The sequence below is a fragment of the Sinohyriopsis cumingii genome, chromosome 8 (genome assembly GCF_028554795.1).
Source record: "Sinohyriopsis cumingii isolate HCF-2022 chromosome 8, ASM2855479v2, whole genome shotgun sequence".
NCBI classification, from domain to species: domain Eukaryota; kingdom Metazoa; phylum Mollusca; class Bivalvia; order Unionida; family Unionidae; genus Sinohyriopsis; species Sinohyriopsis cumingii.
In genome coordinates, this window is record NC_142968.1 from 116,710,787 (window position 1) to 116,728,282 (window position 17,496).

General features: G+C 35.8%; 1 protein-coding gene across 2 annotated transcripts in view; it reads right to left on the minus strand.

Annotated features, from left to right (window-relative positions):
* LOC149794469 (uncharacterized) overlaps window positions 1-17,496 on the minus strand; it is a 48,334-nt gene that overhangs the window by 19,656 nt on the left and 11,182 nt on the right. For both annotated transcript variants that reach the window (XM_089968711.1, XM_089968710.1), the window contains exons 4-5: window positions 15,492-15,616; window positions 9,122-9,245 (exon numbers count right to left, since the gene is read on the minus strand). In XM_089968711.1, coding sequence (XP_089824837.1) covers window positions 9,122-9,245; window positions 15,492-15,616 — 249 coding nt within the window. The remainder of the gene's footprint in view (window positions 1-9,121; window positions 9,246-15,491; window positions 15,617-17,496) is intronic.

The following is a 17,496-nucleotide window of genomic DNA, read 5'->3' on the forward strand; positions in this document are numbered from 1 at the left end:
TGGCATCATGATCTGTAGGGATGTGTAGTCGGGGACCTGTTGGAGTTTTTCTATGGCATCATGATCTGTAGGGATGTGTAGTTGGGGGCCTGTTGGAGTTTTTCTATGGCATCATGATCTGTAGGGATGTCTGTGGCATCATGATCTGTAGGAATGTTTAGTCAGGGGCCTGTTGGAGTCTTTGTATGGCATCATGATCTGTAGGGATGTGTAGCTGGGGGCCTGGGAGTAGTTTACTTTTCTGAATGCTACAAAATCTCCATTTTTATCAATCAACGTTGAAAATGCAAATGAAGTTAGAGAGGCATTAATCTTTTTTACATCAGTAAAAACTGAAGCTTCAATTTTTATAATTAGTTCATGTCAAATTACTATGGATGTATCACAATTACAGAAAACACTCACTTCATCTCAACAGGATTAGCAGCTAAAAACTTTAAACTAAATGGAATGAAATATAATGTAATTATCTCAGTTCCTTTAGGATGAAAAACACTATTATGGGCTTTCACAGGTCACTAAATGCCTAGCTTAGCTTAGTTTTCAAATGATTACACAAGTACTCCTTCATGTACTTAACCAGTGATGCATTACATGAATGGCTGCCAACAGGTCTGGTTTGGTTTTGAAGGAGATTACTGCCACTTTTCTGCACAGACAGGCTATATATGGTGGCCAGTATATTAGTTGAGAGAAAAACCCAGGAAGACCCTGGAAAGAAGCACTGACCAATAGTAAACTATTGGCAAGCTTTTTCATTCAGCCACATTGGGTCAAGCTAAAACTTGAACTCACGTGAATGGAGGTGAGATGTGCGAGTGATCTGTAAAGGCAAGCTTCTCAGGCCGACTGGCAAAATCTGCTGACATTGAGGAATCTCAAAAAAATATTACAGACAATACATCAACTGCAGTATTTCTTTACAGAAATTTCCATATACTCACTCCACAGAAACATTATGAAAAGACCAGGATTAATAACCCTGCTAATTAAATGTAAACATATAGCTCTTCAAAAAAATGTGTAAAATTATAAATGTTAAATTTGCTATAAAGAAAAAAAAAACTTCCAAGTAAAAAGTAAATAATTTAACTTACAATTTAAAAGCTTAAAGGTAAAACATGCAATCTAGGTTTCAGAACTGATTGTCCAGAGAGTAATCAGCATTTATAGTGGATGTATAATTATATTTTCATCACAAGTCTTTAACATAAATAAATATCAACAACAAATTTAATTCATTTATTTGTATGAATTAATGTTCATTAATGTATTCTGATTTAAGGTGAAAAGTTTTTTCCAAAAGTATAAGAGTTCTATAGACAAAGATCGTTTCTGGACTGACTAGGAACAGACGACTCTAAGCTCATCATTTGAATACAAAATGGACCAAATGAATGAATTTTGAGTAAGTTGCCAAAAATTTTAATTCTGCATTATTGCCCATTAAAGGTCAATCCTTAAAAATTCCTGAGAATATTGTTTAGACATCAACCATGAAATGATCTCTGCTTTATTATTACAAAATAATGTCCAGTCTGTCAAACATACAATAATCTAATCCTAGACAGAAATTAGTCTATTCCATGAATTTATCTCTGCTTTATTACAGAATAACATCTAGTCTGTAACCTAGGGAGTGGTTTAATCTCTGAAAAAAGAATGTCTAGTCTGTAAACTACAGAATCAGCTAACCCATGACAGAATAATGAATCCATAAATTTAACCCCTGACAGAATGTCTAGTCTTAAACTATGGAAAGATTTAATCTCTGACAGAATGTCTAGTCTGTAAACTATGGAAAGATTTAATCTCTGACAGAATGTCTAGTCTGTAAACTACAGAATGATCTAACCCCTGACAGAATAATGTCTAGTCTGTAAACCATGCAGTGCTCTCTGCTTTAATAAAGTATAGTCTGACAAACATGCAAAGTTCTGTGCTTTATTGCAGAATAATTTCCACCCCATAGTTGACCTCTATTACAGAATAATGTCTATTCTGTGAAATATGCAATGATCTAAAACCTAACAGAATAATGCTTATTCTGCAAATCGTGAATTGCTCTCTGCTCTAATACTGACTAGTCTGTTAATTATGCAAAGATCTCTGCTTTATTACAGAATAATTTCTCATCTGTAAATCATGCAATGACCTGCTGTATTACATAATAATCTCCAGTCTACAAACTATGCAATGATCTAACACCTGACTGAATGTCTAGTCTGTAAAGCATGCAATTGTCTAACACCTGACAGAATAATGTCTAGTCTGTGAACTATGCAATGATCTAACACCTGACTGAATAATGTCTAGTCTGTAAAACATGCAATGGTCTAACACCTGACAGAATAATGTCTAGTCTTTAAACCATGCAATGATCTAACTCCTGACAGAATAATACCTAGTCTGTAAATCATGCAATATTCTCTGCTTTAATACAGAATAATGTCCAATCTGTAAATCATGCAATGATTTAACCCCTGACAAAATACTGTCTAGTCTGTAAACCATGCAATGATCTAACCCCTGACAGAATAATGTCATGTCTTTAAACCATGCAATGATCTAACTCCTGATGGAATAATGTCTAGTCTGTAAACCGTGTAATGGTCTATCCCCTGACAGAACTATGTCTGGTCTGTCAACCATGCAATGGTCTACCTCCTGACAGAACTATGTCTGGTCTGTAAACCATGTAATGATCTAACTCCTGACATAGTAATGTCTAACCCCTGAGAGAATATTGTCTAGTCTGTAAACCATGCAATGGTCTAACTCCTGACAGAATAATGTCTAGTCTGTAAACCATGCAATGGTCTATCTCCTGACAGAACTATATCTGGTCTGTAAACCATGCAATGGTCTATCTCCTGACAGAAATATGTCTGGTCTGTAAACCATGCAATGCTTTAACCCCTAACAGAATAATGTTTAGTCTGTAAACCATGCAATGGTCTATCCCCATACAGAATATTTTCTAGTCTGTAACTCATGCAGTGATCTAACCCCTGACAGAATATTGTCTAGTCTGTAAACCATGCAATGTTCTAACCCCTGACAGAATAATGTCTAGTCTGTAAACCATGCATTGGTCTAACTCCTGACAGAATAATGTCTAGTCTGTAAACCATACAATGGTTTATCTCCTGACAGAACTATATCTGGTCTGTAAACCATGCAATGGTCTATCTCCTGACAGAAATATGTCTGGTCTGTAAACCATGCAATGCTTTAACCCCCGACAGAATAATGTTTAGTCTGTAAATCATGCAATGGTCTATCCCCTGACAGAATATTTTCTAGTCTGTAACTCATGCAATGATCTAACCCCTGACAGAATATTGTCTAGTCTGTAAACCATGCAATTTTCTAACCCCTGACAGAATAATGTCTAGTCTGTAAACCATGTAATGGTCTAACTCCTGACAGAATAATGTCTAGTCTGTAAACCATGCAATGGTTTATCTCCTGACAGAACTATATCTGGTCTGTAAACCATGCAATGGTCTATCTCCTGACAGAACTATGTCTGGTCTTTAAACCATGCAATGCTTTAACCCCTGACAGAATAATGTTTAGTCTGTAAATCATGCAATGGTTTATCCCCATACAGAATATTTTCTAGTCTGTAACTCATGCAATGATCTAACCCCTGACAGAATATTGTCTAGTCTATAAACCATGCAATGTTCTAACCCCTGACAGAATAATGTCTAGTCTGTAAACCATGCAATGGTCTATCCCCTGACAGAACTATGTCTGGTCTGTAAACCATGAAATGATCTAACTCCTGACAGAATAATGTCTAGTCTATAAACCATACAATGGTCTAACTCCTGATAGAATATTGTCAAGTCTGTAAACCACGTAATGATCAAACTCCTGACAGAACAATGTCTAGTCTATAAACCATACAATGGTCTAACTCCTGATAGAATATTGTCTAGTCTGTAAACCATGTAATGATCTAACTCCTGACAGAATAATGTCTGGTCTGTAAACCAGGCAATGATCCAATCCTTGGAAAAATAATGCCAAGACAGTAAATAATGCAATAAACTAACCCCTGACAGAATACTGGCTAGACAGATGTAACCCCTGACAGAATAATTCTAGTCTTTAAACCATGCAATGATCTAACTTTCTGACGGAATAATGTCTAGTCTGTAAACCATGCAATGATCTCTGCTTCATTGCATAATACTGTCCAGTCTGTAAACTATGGAATGATCTCTGCTTCATTACATAATACTGTCTAGTCTGTAAACTATGCAATGATCTCTGCTTTCTAAGAGAACAATGTCCAGTCTATAAACCATGCAATGATCTCTGCTTTATTACAGAATAATGTCCAGTCTGTAAACCATGCAATGATATCTGCTTTATTAATGTTCATACAGTTGTGATGTTTGAGAAAACTTTTACAAACTAAAAACAAAATATAATAAGATCATATGTCTGTATGTAGCTTAAGGGCTCCTCAGCATCACTGTGGCTAGATCATGCCAACTAATGGTATATGTTCAAAAAACATAACAAGATTCCTTCAAAGGGACCGATGGTCTACTGGGTGAAACTATTTTCCAGGAATTCATTGTAAGACCATTTCTTTCTTTTCAAAAAAGCTGCTGAGGTGGATTTATTGACTGTAAGCTTGGCACCATTTTCATTTAGGACAAAGTAGATGTCATTAGAAGCATTTTGGTAAAAATTCTATCTCCTAATGATCATCCATTTAGGCAGGGAAGTGACATCAAGATTTTCAAGACAGCTGTGGCAGCCATATTGGCTGTATGATTAGTACCATTTTCATTTCTGACCATCTAGGTATTATAAGATATCTAACAAAAAAAAAAACTCATGTTGATGAAACCATCCAATTAGGAAGTAGTAGAGATAACATTTTCAAGATATGACTTTCAATTCAGGAGTAGCAATAGATTTTCTACATGGTTGCTGTGGTGGCATATTCGATATCAGATTGGCTCTATTTGATTACAAACCAATTAGACATCAAAAGAAGTCTTTCAGTGAAAACCTCATGTATATATGACCATCCATTCTGAAGGAGTAGCAATAACACGATTTTCAAGATGGCTGCCATGGTGTGGTGTCCATACTGTGTGTTAGATCAGCACCAATTTCACTTAAGATAAATTGATCATCATATTACATCTTCTGGTGAAAACATCATATTCAGGCACAGCTGTTATAAGATTTTCAAGATGGCTGCCATGGTGGCCAAATTGGATGTCAGATTGGTACCATTTTCATTTAAGACCAACCATCCATATAGCAGGCCTAGCAATAACAAGATTTTCCAGATGGCTGCCATGGTGGCCAAGGTGGTGCTATACAGTTTCGCATTTTCCATAAGGTTAAGATTTTAAAGAAAAAGAATTTCCCCGGCTTTCCTCACTGGTTATACCGGCTATTTAAAAAAGACCTTGTATATCTTAGGTATAATTAAAAGAACCTTTAATTCTGTTTATTTTGATGTATGATTGATGGGTGTACTATGGGTTATAGAGTATACAGCTTGGCCTGACTTCAAATGTGAACCTTTCAAAAAAGTGCTAGCTCTACTTGGTCATTTTCACTTCCTGAACTTCAGAGGTAAATTGTATAAAAAAGAGCTGATAACTTTTTTTACATTTTGCATATTTGGTAATTCTTTCATTGCACTTTCAGAAGCTGGTATTGTCTAGTCTGGCAAAATTCATTTTCCCTATTTTAATAGCTGCTATGTATAGTGTACTTTAGACTAATTCAGGCTGATTTTTTAACACAAGGGATCAGTCATTTTAGTTAGCACTGTGCTTAAATCATGTAAAATTTCCAAAAGTACAATATCCAAAGAAATATCATCCACATTACATTACTGTAGCATATAGGTATGCCAACATTCTCTCCATTGTGCATGTTTTAAATGCAAACTACTTCACCTTACATACGTCACTCTCTCTAAAGTACATATTAATTGGTGAGTGCCCCCCAAATTGGACAACCATCCATATAGCAGGCCTAGCAATAACAAGATTTTCAAAATGGCTGCCATGGTGGCCAAATTGGATGTCAGATTGGTACCATTTTCATTTAGGACCAACCATCCATATAGTAGGCCTAGCAATAACAAGATTTTCAAGATGGCTGAATTGGTGGTCATGCTGGATATCAGATTGGTACCATTTTCATTTTGAAAGAACTAGACCACTGGATGCAATTGTGTGTTAAGTTTCATGGCAATGCACGAAATACTTTTGGAGGAGTAGCAATAAAACCTTGTGCTAATGGATGGGAGGATGAAGGACAACAGATCATCTCATAAACTTTTCTGGTGTATCACGAGATCAGCTAACATGAATTGCACAAAAACTTCAGGAAGTGAAACCCTTTCAAAATAAATGCAGACATCAAGTGCAACAAGATCAAATATAAATGTAAGAAAATATTAACATTCTCCAGAATGTATTAAAAATACTGCTGACACTGACAATACTGACATGAAAAAAAGTATTTATATTTCAAGATCTACTAACATGTGAGGCAAGTATTATGTATGTTTCACTGTCTACTAACAATAAAGAATAAAAAATGCATGTTTCACTATCTACTAACAATAAAGAATAAAAAATGCCTGTTTCACTATCTACTAACAATAAAGAAATAAAAAATGCCAGTTTCACTATCTACTAACAATAAAGAATAAAAAATGCATGTTTCACTATCTACTAACAATAAAGAAATAAAAAATGCCAGTTTCACTATCTACTAACAATAAAGAATAAAAAATGCCTGCTTCACTATCTACTAACAATAAAGAAATAAAAAATGCCTGTTTCACTATCTACTAACAATAAAGAAATAAAAAATGCCTATTTCACTATCTACTAACAATAAAGAATAAAAAATACATGTTTCACTATCTACTAAAAATAAAGAATAAAAAATGCCTGTTTCACTATCTACTAACAATAAAGAATAAAAAATGCCAGTTTCACTATCTACTAACAATAAAGAATAATAAATGCTTGTTTCACTATCTACTAACAATAAAGAATAAAAAATGCCAGTTTCACTATCTACTAACAATAAAGAATAAAAAATGCCAGTTTCACTATCTACTAACAATAAAGAATAAAAAATGCCTGCTTCACTATCTACTAACAATAAAGAAATAAAAAATGCCTGTTTCACTATCTACTAACAATAAAGAAATAAAAAATGCCAGTTTCACTATCTACTAACAATAAAGAATAAAAAATACGTGTTTCACTATCTACTAAAAATAAAGAATAAAAAATGCCTGTTTCACTATCTACTAACAATAAAGAATAAAAAATGCCAGTTTCACTATCTACTAACAATAAAGAATAAAAAATGCCTGTTTCACTATCTACTAACAATAAAGAATACAAAATGCCAGTTTCACTATCTACTAACAATAAAGAATAAAAAATGCCAGTTTCACTATCTACTAATACATGTCAAACACGTACTACTTATATTTCACTATCTACACAAGCAATTAAGGCAAGAAAATACATATCTTTCATTGTCTACTAACATGTAAGACAAATATACTTGTTTCACTATCTACAAGCGCACAAGACAAGTAATACTGATGTTTCATGATGTACATGTGAGACAATGTTTCTATTTTCCACTCTACTAACAAAAAGGAGATGACACTTACAATTTACTATCTAGTAACATATGTAACACAATGTCAGTGATTCACTATCTACAAATACATGTAAAACGATGGAAATGATTCACTATCTACTAACACATGTAACACAATGTAAATGATTCACTATCTACAAACACATGTTACACAATGGAAATGATTCACTATCTATTAACACATGCAACACACTTTCAATGATTCACTATCAACTAATACAGATAAGAAAAGTAATACTTATCATGATATATCTAGTGACACATTTGAAACAAGTAAGGTTTATGATTCACTAACTACTAACACATGTAATGCAATGTCACCGATCCACTATCAACTAATACAGATGAGAAAAATAATACTCATCATTCACTAATTACTGACACATGAGAGACAAGTAAGGCTTACGATTTACTATCCACTAACATATGTGACACAATGTCAATGATTTACTATCTACTAATAAAAATGAGACAAGTAATGCTTATGTTTCACTATCTACTGACACATGACATAATTAAAGAATTTTTCTCTTGCTTTAATACCTATTTAAGCATTTATGATGATACATTACAGTATAGAAAATCTGACTGAACCAGTATCTCATACATTATACAAAGTCTGCGGACCAATCCACAGTATAGAACATTTGTGTGAAGGAATCCCTGACATGTAATAGAAAATCTGTTTGAAGGAATCCCTGACATAAAATAGAAAATCAGTGTGAAGAAATCCCTGATACATTATAGAAAATCTATGTGAAGAAATCTCTCATACATTATAGAAAATCTGTGTGAAAAAATCCTTGATACATTATAGAAAATCTATGTGAAGAATCCCTAATACATAAAGAAAATCTGGGATGAAATCCCTGATACATTATAAAAAATCTGTGGGAAGAAATATCTGATACATTATAGAAAATATATGTTCAGAAAACCCCAATACATTATAAAAAATCTGTGGGGGAAAATCCCTGATACATTATAGAAAATCTGCATGAACCAATCCCTGATACATTATAGAAAATCTGGGTGAAGCAATCCCTGATACATTACTGATAATCTGTGTGACTTAACTTATAGGATCAATAAAAGTAAGCAGAATACTCTAACATTGTGTAGAACATACATTTTGGAGGGAACAACATATATGGGGGTAGGTGGTGGTTGGGGGAAATTATGATTTGTGCACCTTAAACAACTTCAAACATCATCAACAATGGAATGCTCAACATTTTAGTTTACACTGTTACTTATACAGTGAATATCATACCAGCTTACACTAATTTTCCTTATCTACTCAATTATTTCTGCCCGTAAATAACAGTACCATGAAAGAGAAGTTGCCATAATTTGTTGTGCACTTTTTTACAAATGGTCAAAATGCAATCTAACTTGTTTTAGCAAACCAACAGAAAGAAAAGTTACTAACAGGAATCAAATGTGGTTGTGTAGGCCTGTAAAGTGTTGGGCGTCCTGGTTGCTGTAACAACATGGCATGGCCTGAGACAGGGATAGATGGATGTTGATATGTCTGCTGTAAACTCAACATCTCACTGAAATGACATAACAGAGTAAAGTAAATTAATACAAGAGTTTAGTAACATGACACATGGTCAAAGAGAGAGAGAGAGAGAGAGAGAGAGAGAGAGAGAGAGAGAGAGAGATGCATTTTGTTACCTCTATTCAAGATATAACAGCTTATGTTAAAGGCAAGACAAAGTGGAAAAAATGTCTACCAATGACAAATAGAATCTAATAGGAAAGTGGTTACACTATTTTGTCTTCAATAAGATTCATTGTGCTGGTATATGAAAACAATTCATTCTGATCATTTTCCTCATCTATTTGTTCATTAATGAGAACAAAATAATTATTCTATCTGTATTCCATCACAGCAAAGGCTAGTCTTGATTGCAAACATTAAATTACATTTATGCCATTATGATGTCATCAAAATATATCTGATTATATGATGAAAAATTTATGAAAAGACCAAAATAATTGACCAGAGAAAAATGAACCAGGATAGAGCAAACTGGGAAATCACATTTCACATCAACAGAAAGTCTTGATACAAGTAGGCAATTTGGTAATTTACTCTGCGGTTTTAAACTGTTTGTATTTTTTAAACATATTTTAAGGGGTATTTTGTGAACACCTCAAACACAAACATATGATCCCAGACTGAATCTTAAGCATCAAGTGACCAATTAATAATTCTGGATGTGTTGAATTATATGACTCTATACTGAGTGAATGGTCTCATAGTGACCAGGAACCATCATTTACAGATCAAATACACCATGATAAATCTTGGACTGCGTTTAAAGCTGGAGCAATACGCAGACAACTCTGGACAAAATGCTTCAAACTAAATTGCTTTGCATAATTTGAACACATAAAAAATTCTAACGCATTAATAGTCAATTTCCATAAAACACTTCAATACTCTGCTTATCTCTCTACATCACATTGTTATGGTTTCAAAAGCAATGAGATTTCTGTCATGTGACTTGGAAAAATGTGCACATTGTTGCACTTCTGTGGTAACAAGTCTGATCCTTGGTTCTGTCATAGGCAGGGGTAAGTAGATGCTAATAACATGGTGGTGGGTAATTTTTGGAAAAACATGGTGGTGGGTAACTACCTCCACTTGCTGTCACCAGGTGTTCCCAGTTTTTAGCAAAGTGAAATAGCAACGAGGATGCTCGCTTGGCAGGAAGGTGGGGATGGGTTGCTTAAGTAATGTGATCATTTACATTTTCATACAGAAGCATAATTTACTTAATAACTGGCTTTCTCCTTCAAAAATGTTCCAAAATTACATTTAAAAAAATATGAGAATAGATAATAAGAGGAAGGAATGCTGAGCATCCAACCTATATCTTGGGTATCCTTATGTGAACAATAACCTGCTCTCATATTTTAAAAGCAACACAGCCTACTGTCAATGTGACTCCAATATATCAGGTTAAGATGATTACTGAATTTTTCTTACAGACAAAATTTCACTGGTGCATCCAGTGAAGCTAAGAGGATGTGATGGCTTTAACTGGATATGGAGGTCATCTGAGCTGCTGCCATAGGGCCCAAAAGATTGTGAGTTGGTCTCCATGAAGCTAAATATCTAAGATATAAACACAAGGTTGACTCTGCATGCCAGCCAACAGCTTGTATTGTGTCTCACATCAAAATATTTTGCTTGAAAACAAGTTTTGCAGAGATAGTTTTGATTTCATGAAATGAAATTATCTTGAGGCAACTCTGATCTTTTGAGACGTCAAAGTATGCCAAGCATAGATCCCACTTCAGTCACAAAGACAGGGCTTGAGGAGTGATATCTTGTTTCATGGCCTTTATAAAAGAGTCATTTGGGTGAGCCACAACTTGCTTCTGTGCACATGTCTACTGAACATAGGAAGTGTATGATGACTCGCTGATTGCCCATTGTCAAACCTATTTTTGGCCACAAAGCCTGGTTGCACCAAGAGGGCCAATGAACCATCTGATCTGAACTGAATATAGTTAAGGTCAGCTGAAAGTTCATGTGTCTCATTCACCCAGCATGCCAAAGCTAAGGCTATCAGGAAACATGTTGATGCTTGCTTTACCAAGATTTGGGTTAAAGTCCTGAATTTATTCGAAGTGAGCCATGTAAAAGCACCCAGAAAATTCAGGTCTGTAAACAAGGTGAGAAATTTTGGTTGATTGAAATTGAAATTGGCTTGTAGGTCTGATAACTCTTTATCATGAGAAATATCTCTTTTGCCACAGAATCTGAATGTGTTCAATATCTTGGAGCAATAGCCTTTAATGGTAACTGGGTCATCATAGAGTCAGATAACAAATTCAAACAGTTGAAGGATCAAGGTACTCAAAGGGACAATGGCAGGGACCTGGCACCAGCAAACATGCCAACCCCTGGTGAGGAAAAGGTGTAATCTAAGTGAAGTGAAGAGGCAGTTCCCATGGCTACCACATGCCAATGATTTTAGTGAAGCAAAGCAACATGTGAGCTTCTGAACTGTACATACTGGCATCTGTACATATTGCCACTTCTGATTGGGCCATCTCCAGAGGAATTCCTGTTGTGAGCCAACTGGGCTAGTGCCACTAACCCAGAAATGATTGTGCCTTGTTTGTGAAACTGACCGGAAAATAGGTGCAATTGAGTCAGCAAGTGCCTCTGTAAGGAATGCATAACAAAATCACCCAGTGAGATCAAGTCTGCTGCCACACTGAATTATCTGAGGAGTTGCAGAAGTCCTGAACTTGTTGAGTTCAACAATCAATATTGCACAAACATGAGAGTGTCATACCAGATGTTTCTAGTGGATGTCTGCAAGTATGTCACCGTTGATACCGAAGAAGTTGACCAGAACAGGGTGATGACACAATCAATTATCTTCCTAAAGACCCAAGGCAGATGTTTAGACCAAACAGAAAAACCTGAAACTAGCAAACCTTGTTGTGGTAATCAAAAGTAAGAATTTTGCAATGATTGGAGGACTGGGACATGAAACCAGTCCGATTGAGACTGATGGCATACTCCTCTCTTTTGATGGAGATTAGTATTAATCTAGCCATCACCATCTTGAACTCCCAAAGAAAAATGTACTGATTGAGGCACCTCAGGCAGGCCTTTTTTGTAAACAAAAGCCTTGAATAAAACTCCAGAAATTGTAGTTTTCTCACAATCTCCACAACCTTTTGTCATGGAGCAACCATATCTTCTGCTGTAGAATGTCATCCTTCTCCTGAACTGATGGTATGTCTCCTAAAAAGATATAAAAAAAAGCCAGGAAAATGGAATCACAAGTCCATCTGATATGATTTGGATCACCTATTCATTCTGAGAAAATAACTTGAGCCAATGAGAAACTGGAATTGCAAGAGTCTGGAACCCACTGGTAGACTGCCTACAGATTGTGGGTTGGTTGATCACTGTCACAAGTTAGAAGGCTTGGAGGTGGAAAAACTTGGTTTCTTGCCCACGCTGTAAGATTGCCTCCTAAACTGGTTAATCTGTTGTCTCTTGGCATTAAGCTGGCATCAGAACTGAACCTGCGATGTAAAGGATCACTTTTCCTTTGCTTGCCTATTGACCCTATGCTGTGGCTAGGGAGGATTGGTCTTAAAAGATTGTGTTGGGTGGGAGGTGAGTTGGAGGGTCAATTCCTGAGCTGCCTATCTCCAAACTTCTACAAATCTGTCACCAAAGAGTCTAATGACTTCATCCATAATGCCAGGGTATGATGCAGGTTGAGCAACATGGAAGACAAACAAGTGTCATGTCATATCAGGTTGAGATTCACCGAGGCAGTTAGTGCATTTGGAATGGAATGGTAAACTCCCTTTCTGATGACCTGATCAATCTGAGCCATTGCCTCTCAGGCAGGTTCATTGCCCAAATTGGAAAATCATCAATGAAGACTTGGCGACACAATTTCAAATCCGCAATGTGACATGAAAAAAGTAGAGCAGGCATGTGGACCGCTGCTAAATCTTATCCAGAGCTGTTTGCCCAGTACGAAGATCTCCATAATTGTAAACAGAGGAAGCAGCAGGCCTGACAAGATGAGTAAGCAGATCATTCAATAAGATCCCAGGACTGAGACAACTGGACAACTGAGGAGAGGTCTGGCCAGTAATACAGCTGTATTGGATGAATCCATTGGATCCATTATAAACCCCATGCATCCTGACTTACAGGCCTGAAGGCCATGCTTGGACATGTGATGATACTTATGCCTCTTGGGCTACTTAAAAGTGGGGGGGGGGGGTATAGTCCCCTATTCATCATAATTACCTGTAGGAATAAGAGCAGGATAAAGGGGAAAAACTTTCCTGGAATTTTGTAACTGTATTGTCATCTCCCTGTATTCTTTGCCATTGGTTGACTTCTACAAGTCCATACACTCCCAGACCACATGGCACACACACTGCATGGAACTAAGTAGGTACATTTTATACATGCAAGACATGACTCATATGTGCCTTCCCTGGCCTTGAACTTGTTGCATTTATTACACTGTCAGCATGTTTCACTGAGATGGCAAAATAGAACAAATGTATAAAAGAACCATGCACTGTATTAATAAGTTATTGATAACTTAAACTGGTAAGGAAGTGTAAACCAAACTGTGAATTACATCATGTATCATCGATAGCATGTCGTACCATGCAGTCTAAATAGACAAAATGCAAGAATATGACAAATTCACAAAAATATTGGAAAAATTTCAAAAATAATGTACACCATCTGTTGAGGAATTATTAATACATAAAATAAATCCAAATGTCTGGATGAATGGTTAAAATTCACATTGATACTGGCATGGATTAAGAGAGGTTTTAAGTCTGATGTTGACTGTATGACCGCAAAGCTTAAAAATTAGTGATACTTGGTGGCAGCAAGAGGAAGCAATGGAAAAGAGTTATTGCACTTTGTCGATATGATATAGGCAGTAAAGATGAGTGTGTGTGTGTGTGATTTGGATTTTTACTTTAGTTTTAACAATTTTTCAGTCATATCACTACGATGTCTGCAGTGTGGCAGTTTACAGTGATGTCTAGCACTGGGGCATCATTCTGCAGACATGTATCATCATTACCCACCCAGTCACATTATACTGACACCAGTGCAACCAGTCCTAACACTAACCTCTTAATGCTGAGTGCCAAGTAGGACATCTGCAAGTACCATTTTTTATAAGTATTTGGTATGGCTCTGCTGGGGTCCAACCCATGACCTCCTGCATCTGAGGCAGATGCTCTAACAACTTAGGCCACCGAAGTGGTCAGAAAAAAAGGATTTTCATCTTTTTAGTAAGGCTGTATGTGGTGGGAGGCATGGATTATATCCTTGTGTTAATTTGATCGGGGAATGTATTTGAAGGCGAAATGTCAGGAGGATAGTTTTATATTATAGTCTATTATTAACAACAGAACTTCATCACATGGTCAATTTTGTCTTGTGCATGTATCAGTGATACAATAAATAAACAGACCAATCTATTTACACTAAACACTGACTTCTGACCAAACAATATGGTAAATGCAAAACTCTGGTTTGAAGGACAGGTGGATAATAGCTCATGCTAGAATGGTTCACTTCACATAAATTGTACAGTGTAATTGGTGTGTATTTACCATGCATATGGTACACATGTTTAATGAAGTTGACATTTACAGTGCATGTAGTTGACATTCATTGTGTATGTAGTTGACATTTATAGTGCATATGGTACACGTTTAATGCAGTTGACATTTACAGTGTATATGGTACACATCTAGTGTGCATGTGGTATACATTTACAGTGCAAGAGATGCACATCTATAGATGTGCATGTGGTGCACATTTACTACTTGTGTGCATTTACCATGCGGTCCACATAAGAGTATTTTCAGCACATTCACAATGCAGTACACCGTTACAGTCTTTCAAGTACATCTTGAGATTAAGTGCCAGCTCTGTTCTTCAAGCCAGATATCTTTCTCATTTTTAATTGAGATAGCACTGTCTTCAGAACAATTAATTCAAGGCATATTTACAGTATATATGGTGTTTATTTACAGTGTATGCTGTGTATATTTGCAGTGAATGTGGCTTATATTTACAGTATGTGGTGTATATTTACAGTATGCATGGCATATATTTACAGTGTATGTGGTATATATTTGCAGTGTATGTGGTGTGTATTTGCAGTATGCGGTGTATATTTGCAGTATGTGGTGTATATTTGCAGTGTATGTGGTGTATATTTACAGTGTATCAAAAGTTTAATGTGACCTCTCACCCCTGTTCTTTAAGCTGAGCCCTCTTTCTGCTTTCTTCCTCTTGATTCAGCACCTTCTTCAGCTGAGAGAACAGCTCATGCTTTTCTGCTTTAAGGGCCTCCAGCTTCTTTTCTAGTTGATGAATCTATAATATTAGCAGTAGTAGTAGTCATGGTAACAGTAGTAGTGTAGTAGTGCTAGTAGCCAGGTTCTCTACTGAGTTTCAGGAGGAAAAGTCCTGCACTCATCACTCATGGAACTCAGAAGTTCCCAGGCTATTGCTGATAGTCTATGGCATAACACTCACAAGTCCCTCACTATCAAAATGAGAGAAAGGAAAGCGTGCATACTCATTATTTTATTACAACCTGAATTAAAGCCTAAGCCTCATAAGATCATATTAGAGAGAAACTATTTTTCAGTAACTGTCAGAAAAACTTTATATCATACTGCACTCTACCAGCCAGTTTTTCAAATCAGTTACTGTCTTTACTTTTTCTTGTTCTTTGACTTAGCAAATTTATATAATGGATTCTGATCTTCAACTACTGGATACTCCTCCATTATTCTGAATAATTCACTTTTGAATTGTACAGAACTGTGCTGCTTTGCAGTCGCAATTTTTCACATGAATTTTTAGAGTTTTTAATCTTTGTTTGCACAGCATGGAAGTCTTCAAAAACAAATAAATGATTTAGGTTAAATTCATGATGGCTTAAGCCTGATATATGCAAGTCGGTATCTCCATTTTGAGTGATAGGACTTTGCTTTCCAACAGTCTTACACTACTCACAAATTGATTTAATGTACCATCTATTTAAAACCAAGAGAACTGCTTTTCTCACTTATCTCTTTAAGTTCTCATGTTCATAGTTCAACTGCCATTTTCCTCAGCATCCCTCACTGTAGTCAAGATGGAGTCAGCATTAAATATACATTTTTACTTGGAGTTCTCTTTGTTGACTTCAGTTGTGCTCTACCATGTTCTTTTGCCTTTTATAAGCATTAATCTCATTTTCATTGCAAGTCTATTACCCCCAAAATTGAAAACATATTTCACTGACTCATTTTTATAAGTCAAAGTACATATCTGCACTCAGAAAAGTGTCTACTGATATCCTTGTGTCCACATCTAAGTCACATGTCCTTAAATAGCAGTCATTATTAATATCATTATTGCATAATAATGACTTGAGAGTTTTGTGCCACTCAAATTCTGAGAAAATTTTGATAACTGTCACTGTAGATGTCCATGCCAATAAACACACAGAATGGCTGACAAAATACATGAAAAAGTAGTGTGCCATGGGTGAAAAGGAATCATGTCTGAATGCATGTGAACAACTGTTATGCCTGCAATTCTGATGAACCATTTCAGACTGAGGCTTTTGCTTTGATTTATGATAGGGCTCTAATGTAATACACAATAGCAAAATGAGTTTATTTCGTACAATGAAAGTTGAAGTCTAAAATATTTATATCTTATGTGAGTGCTGAAATTCTAAGCAGATGACCAAAGTTCATTTCAGCTGTAGTTTTTACTTTATTGTTTGGATGACTGAATTGTCTTCCCCAGATGGAAAGCTAGCAGTTTTACTGAATATTAAACTCAACAAATAATCTGATTGGTTTGGGCACATTTACAATACCAATGACAACAATCTGATTGGTTTGGGCACATTTACAATACCAATGACAGCAATCTGATTGGTTTGGACACATTTAAAATACCAATGACAACAATCTGATTAGTTTGGGCTCATTTACAATACCACTGACAACAATCTGATTGGTTGTGGCACATTTACAATACCAATGTCAGCAATCTGATTAGTTTGGGCACATTTACAATACCAATGACAGCAATCTGATTAGTTTTGGCATATTTACAATACCAATGACAGCAGACAATGATTAATGTGACAGGTAGCCATATCAGTTGATCATTATACTGATGTGACAGATTGCAATGTCAGTTAATTAGCAGATTGATGTGACAGGTAGACATGTCAGTTGTTGATTAGC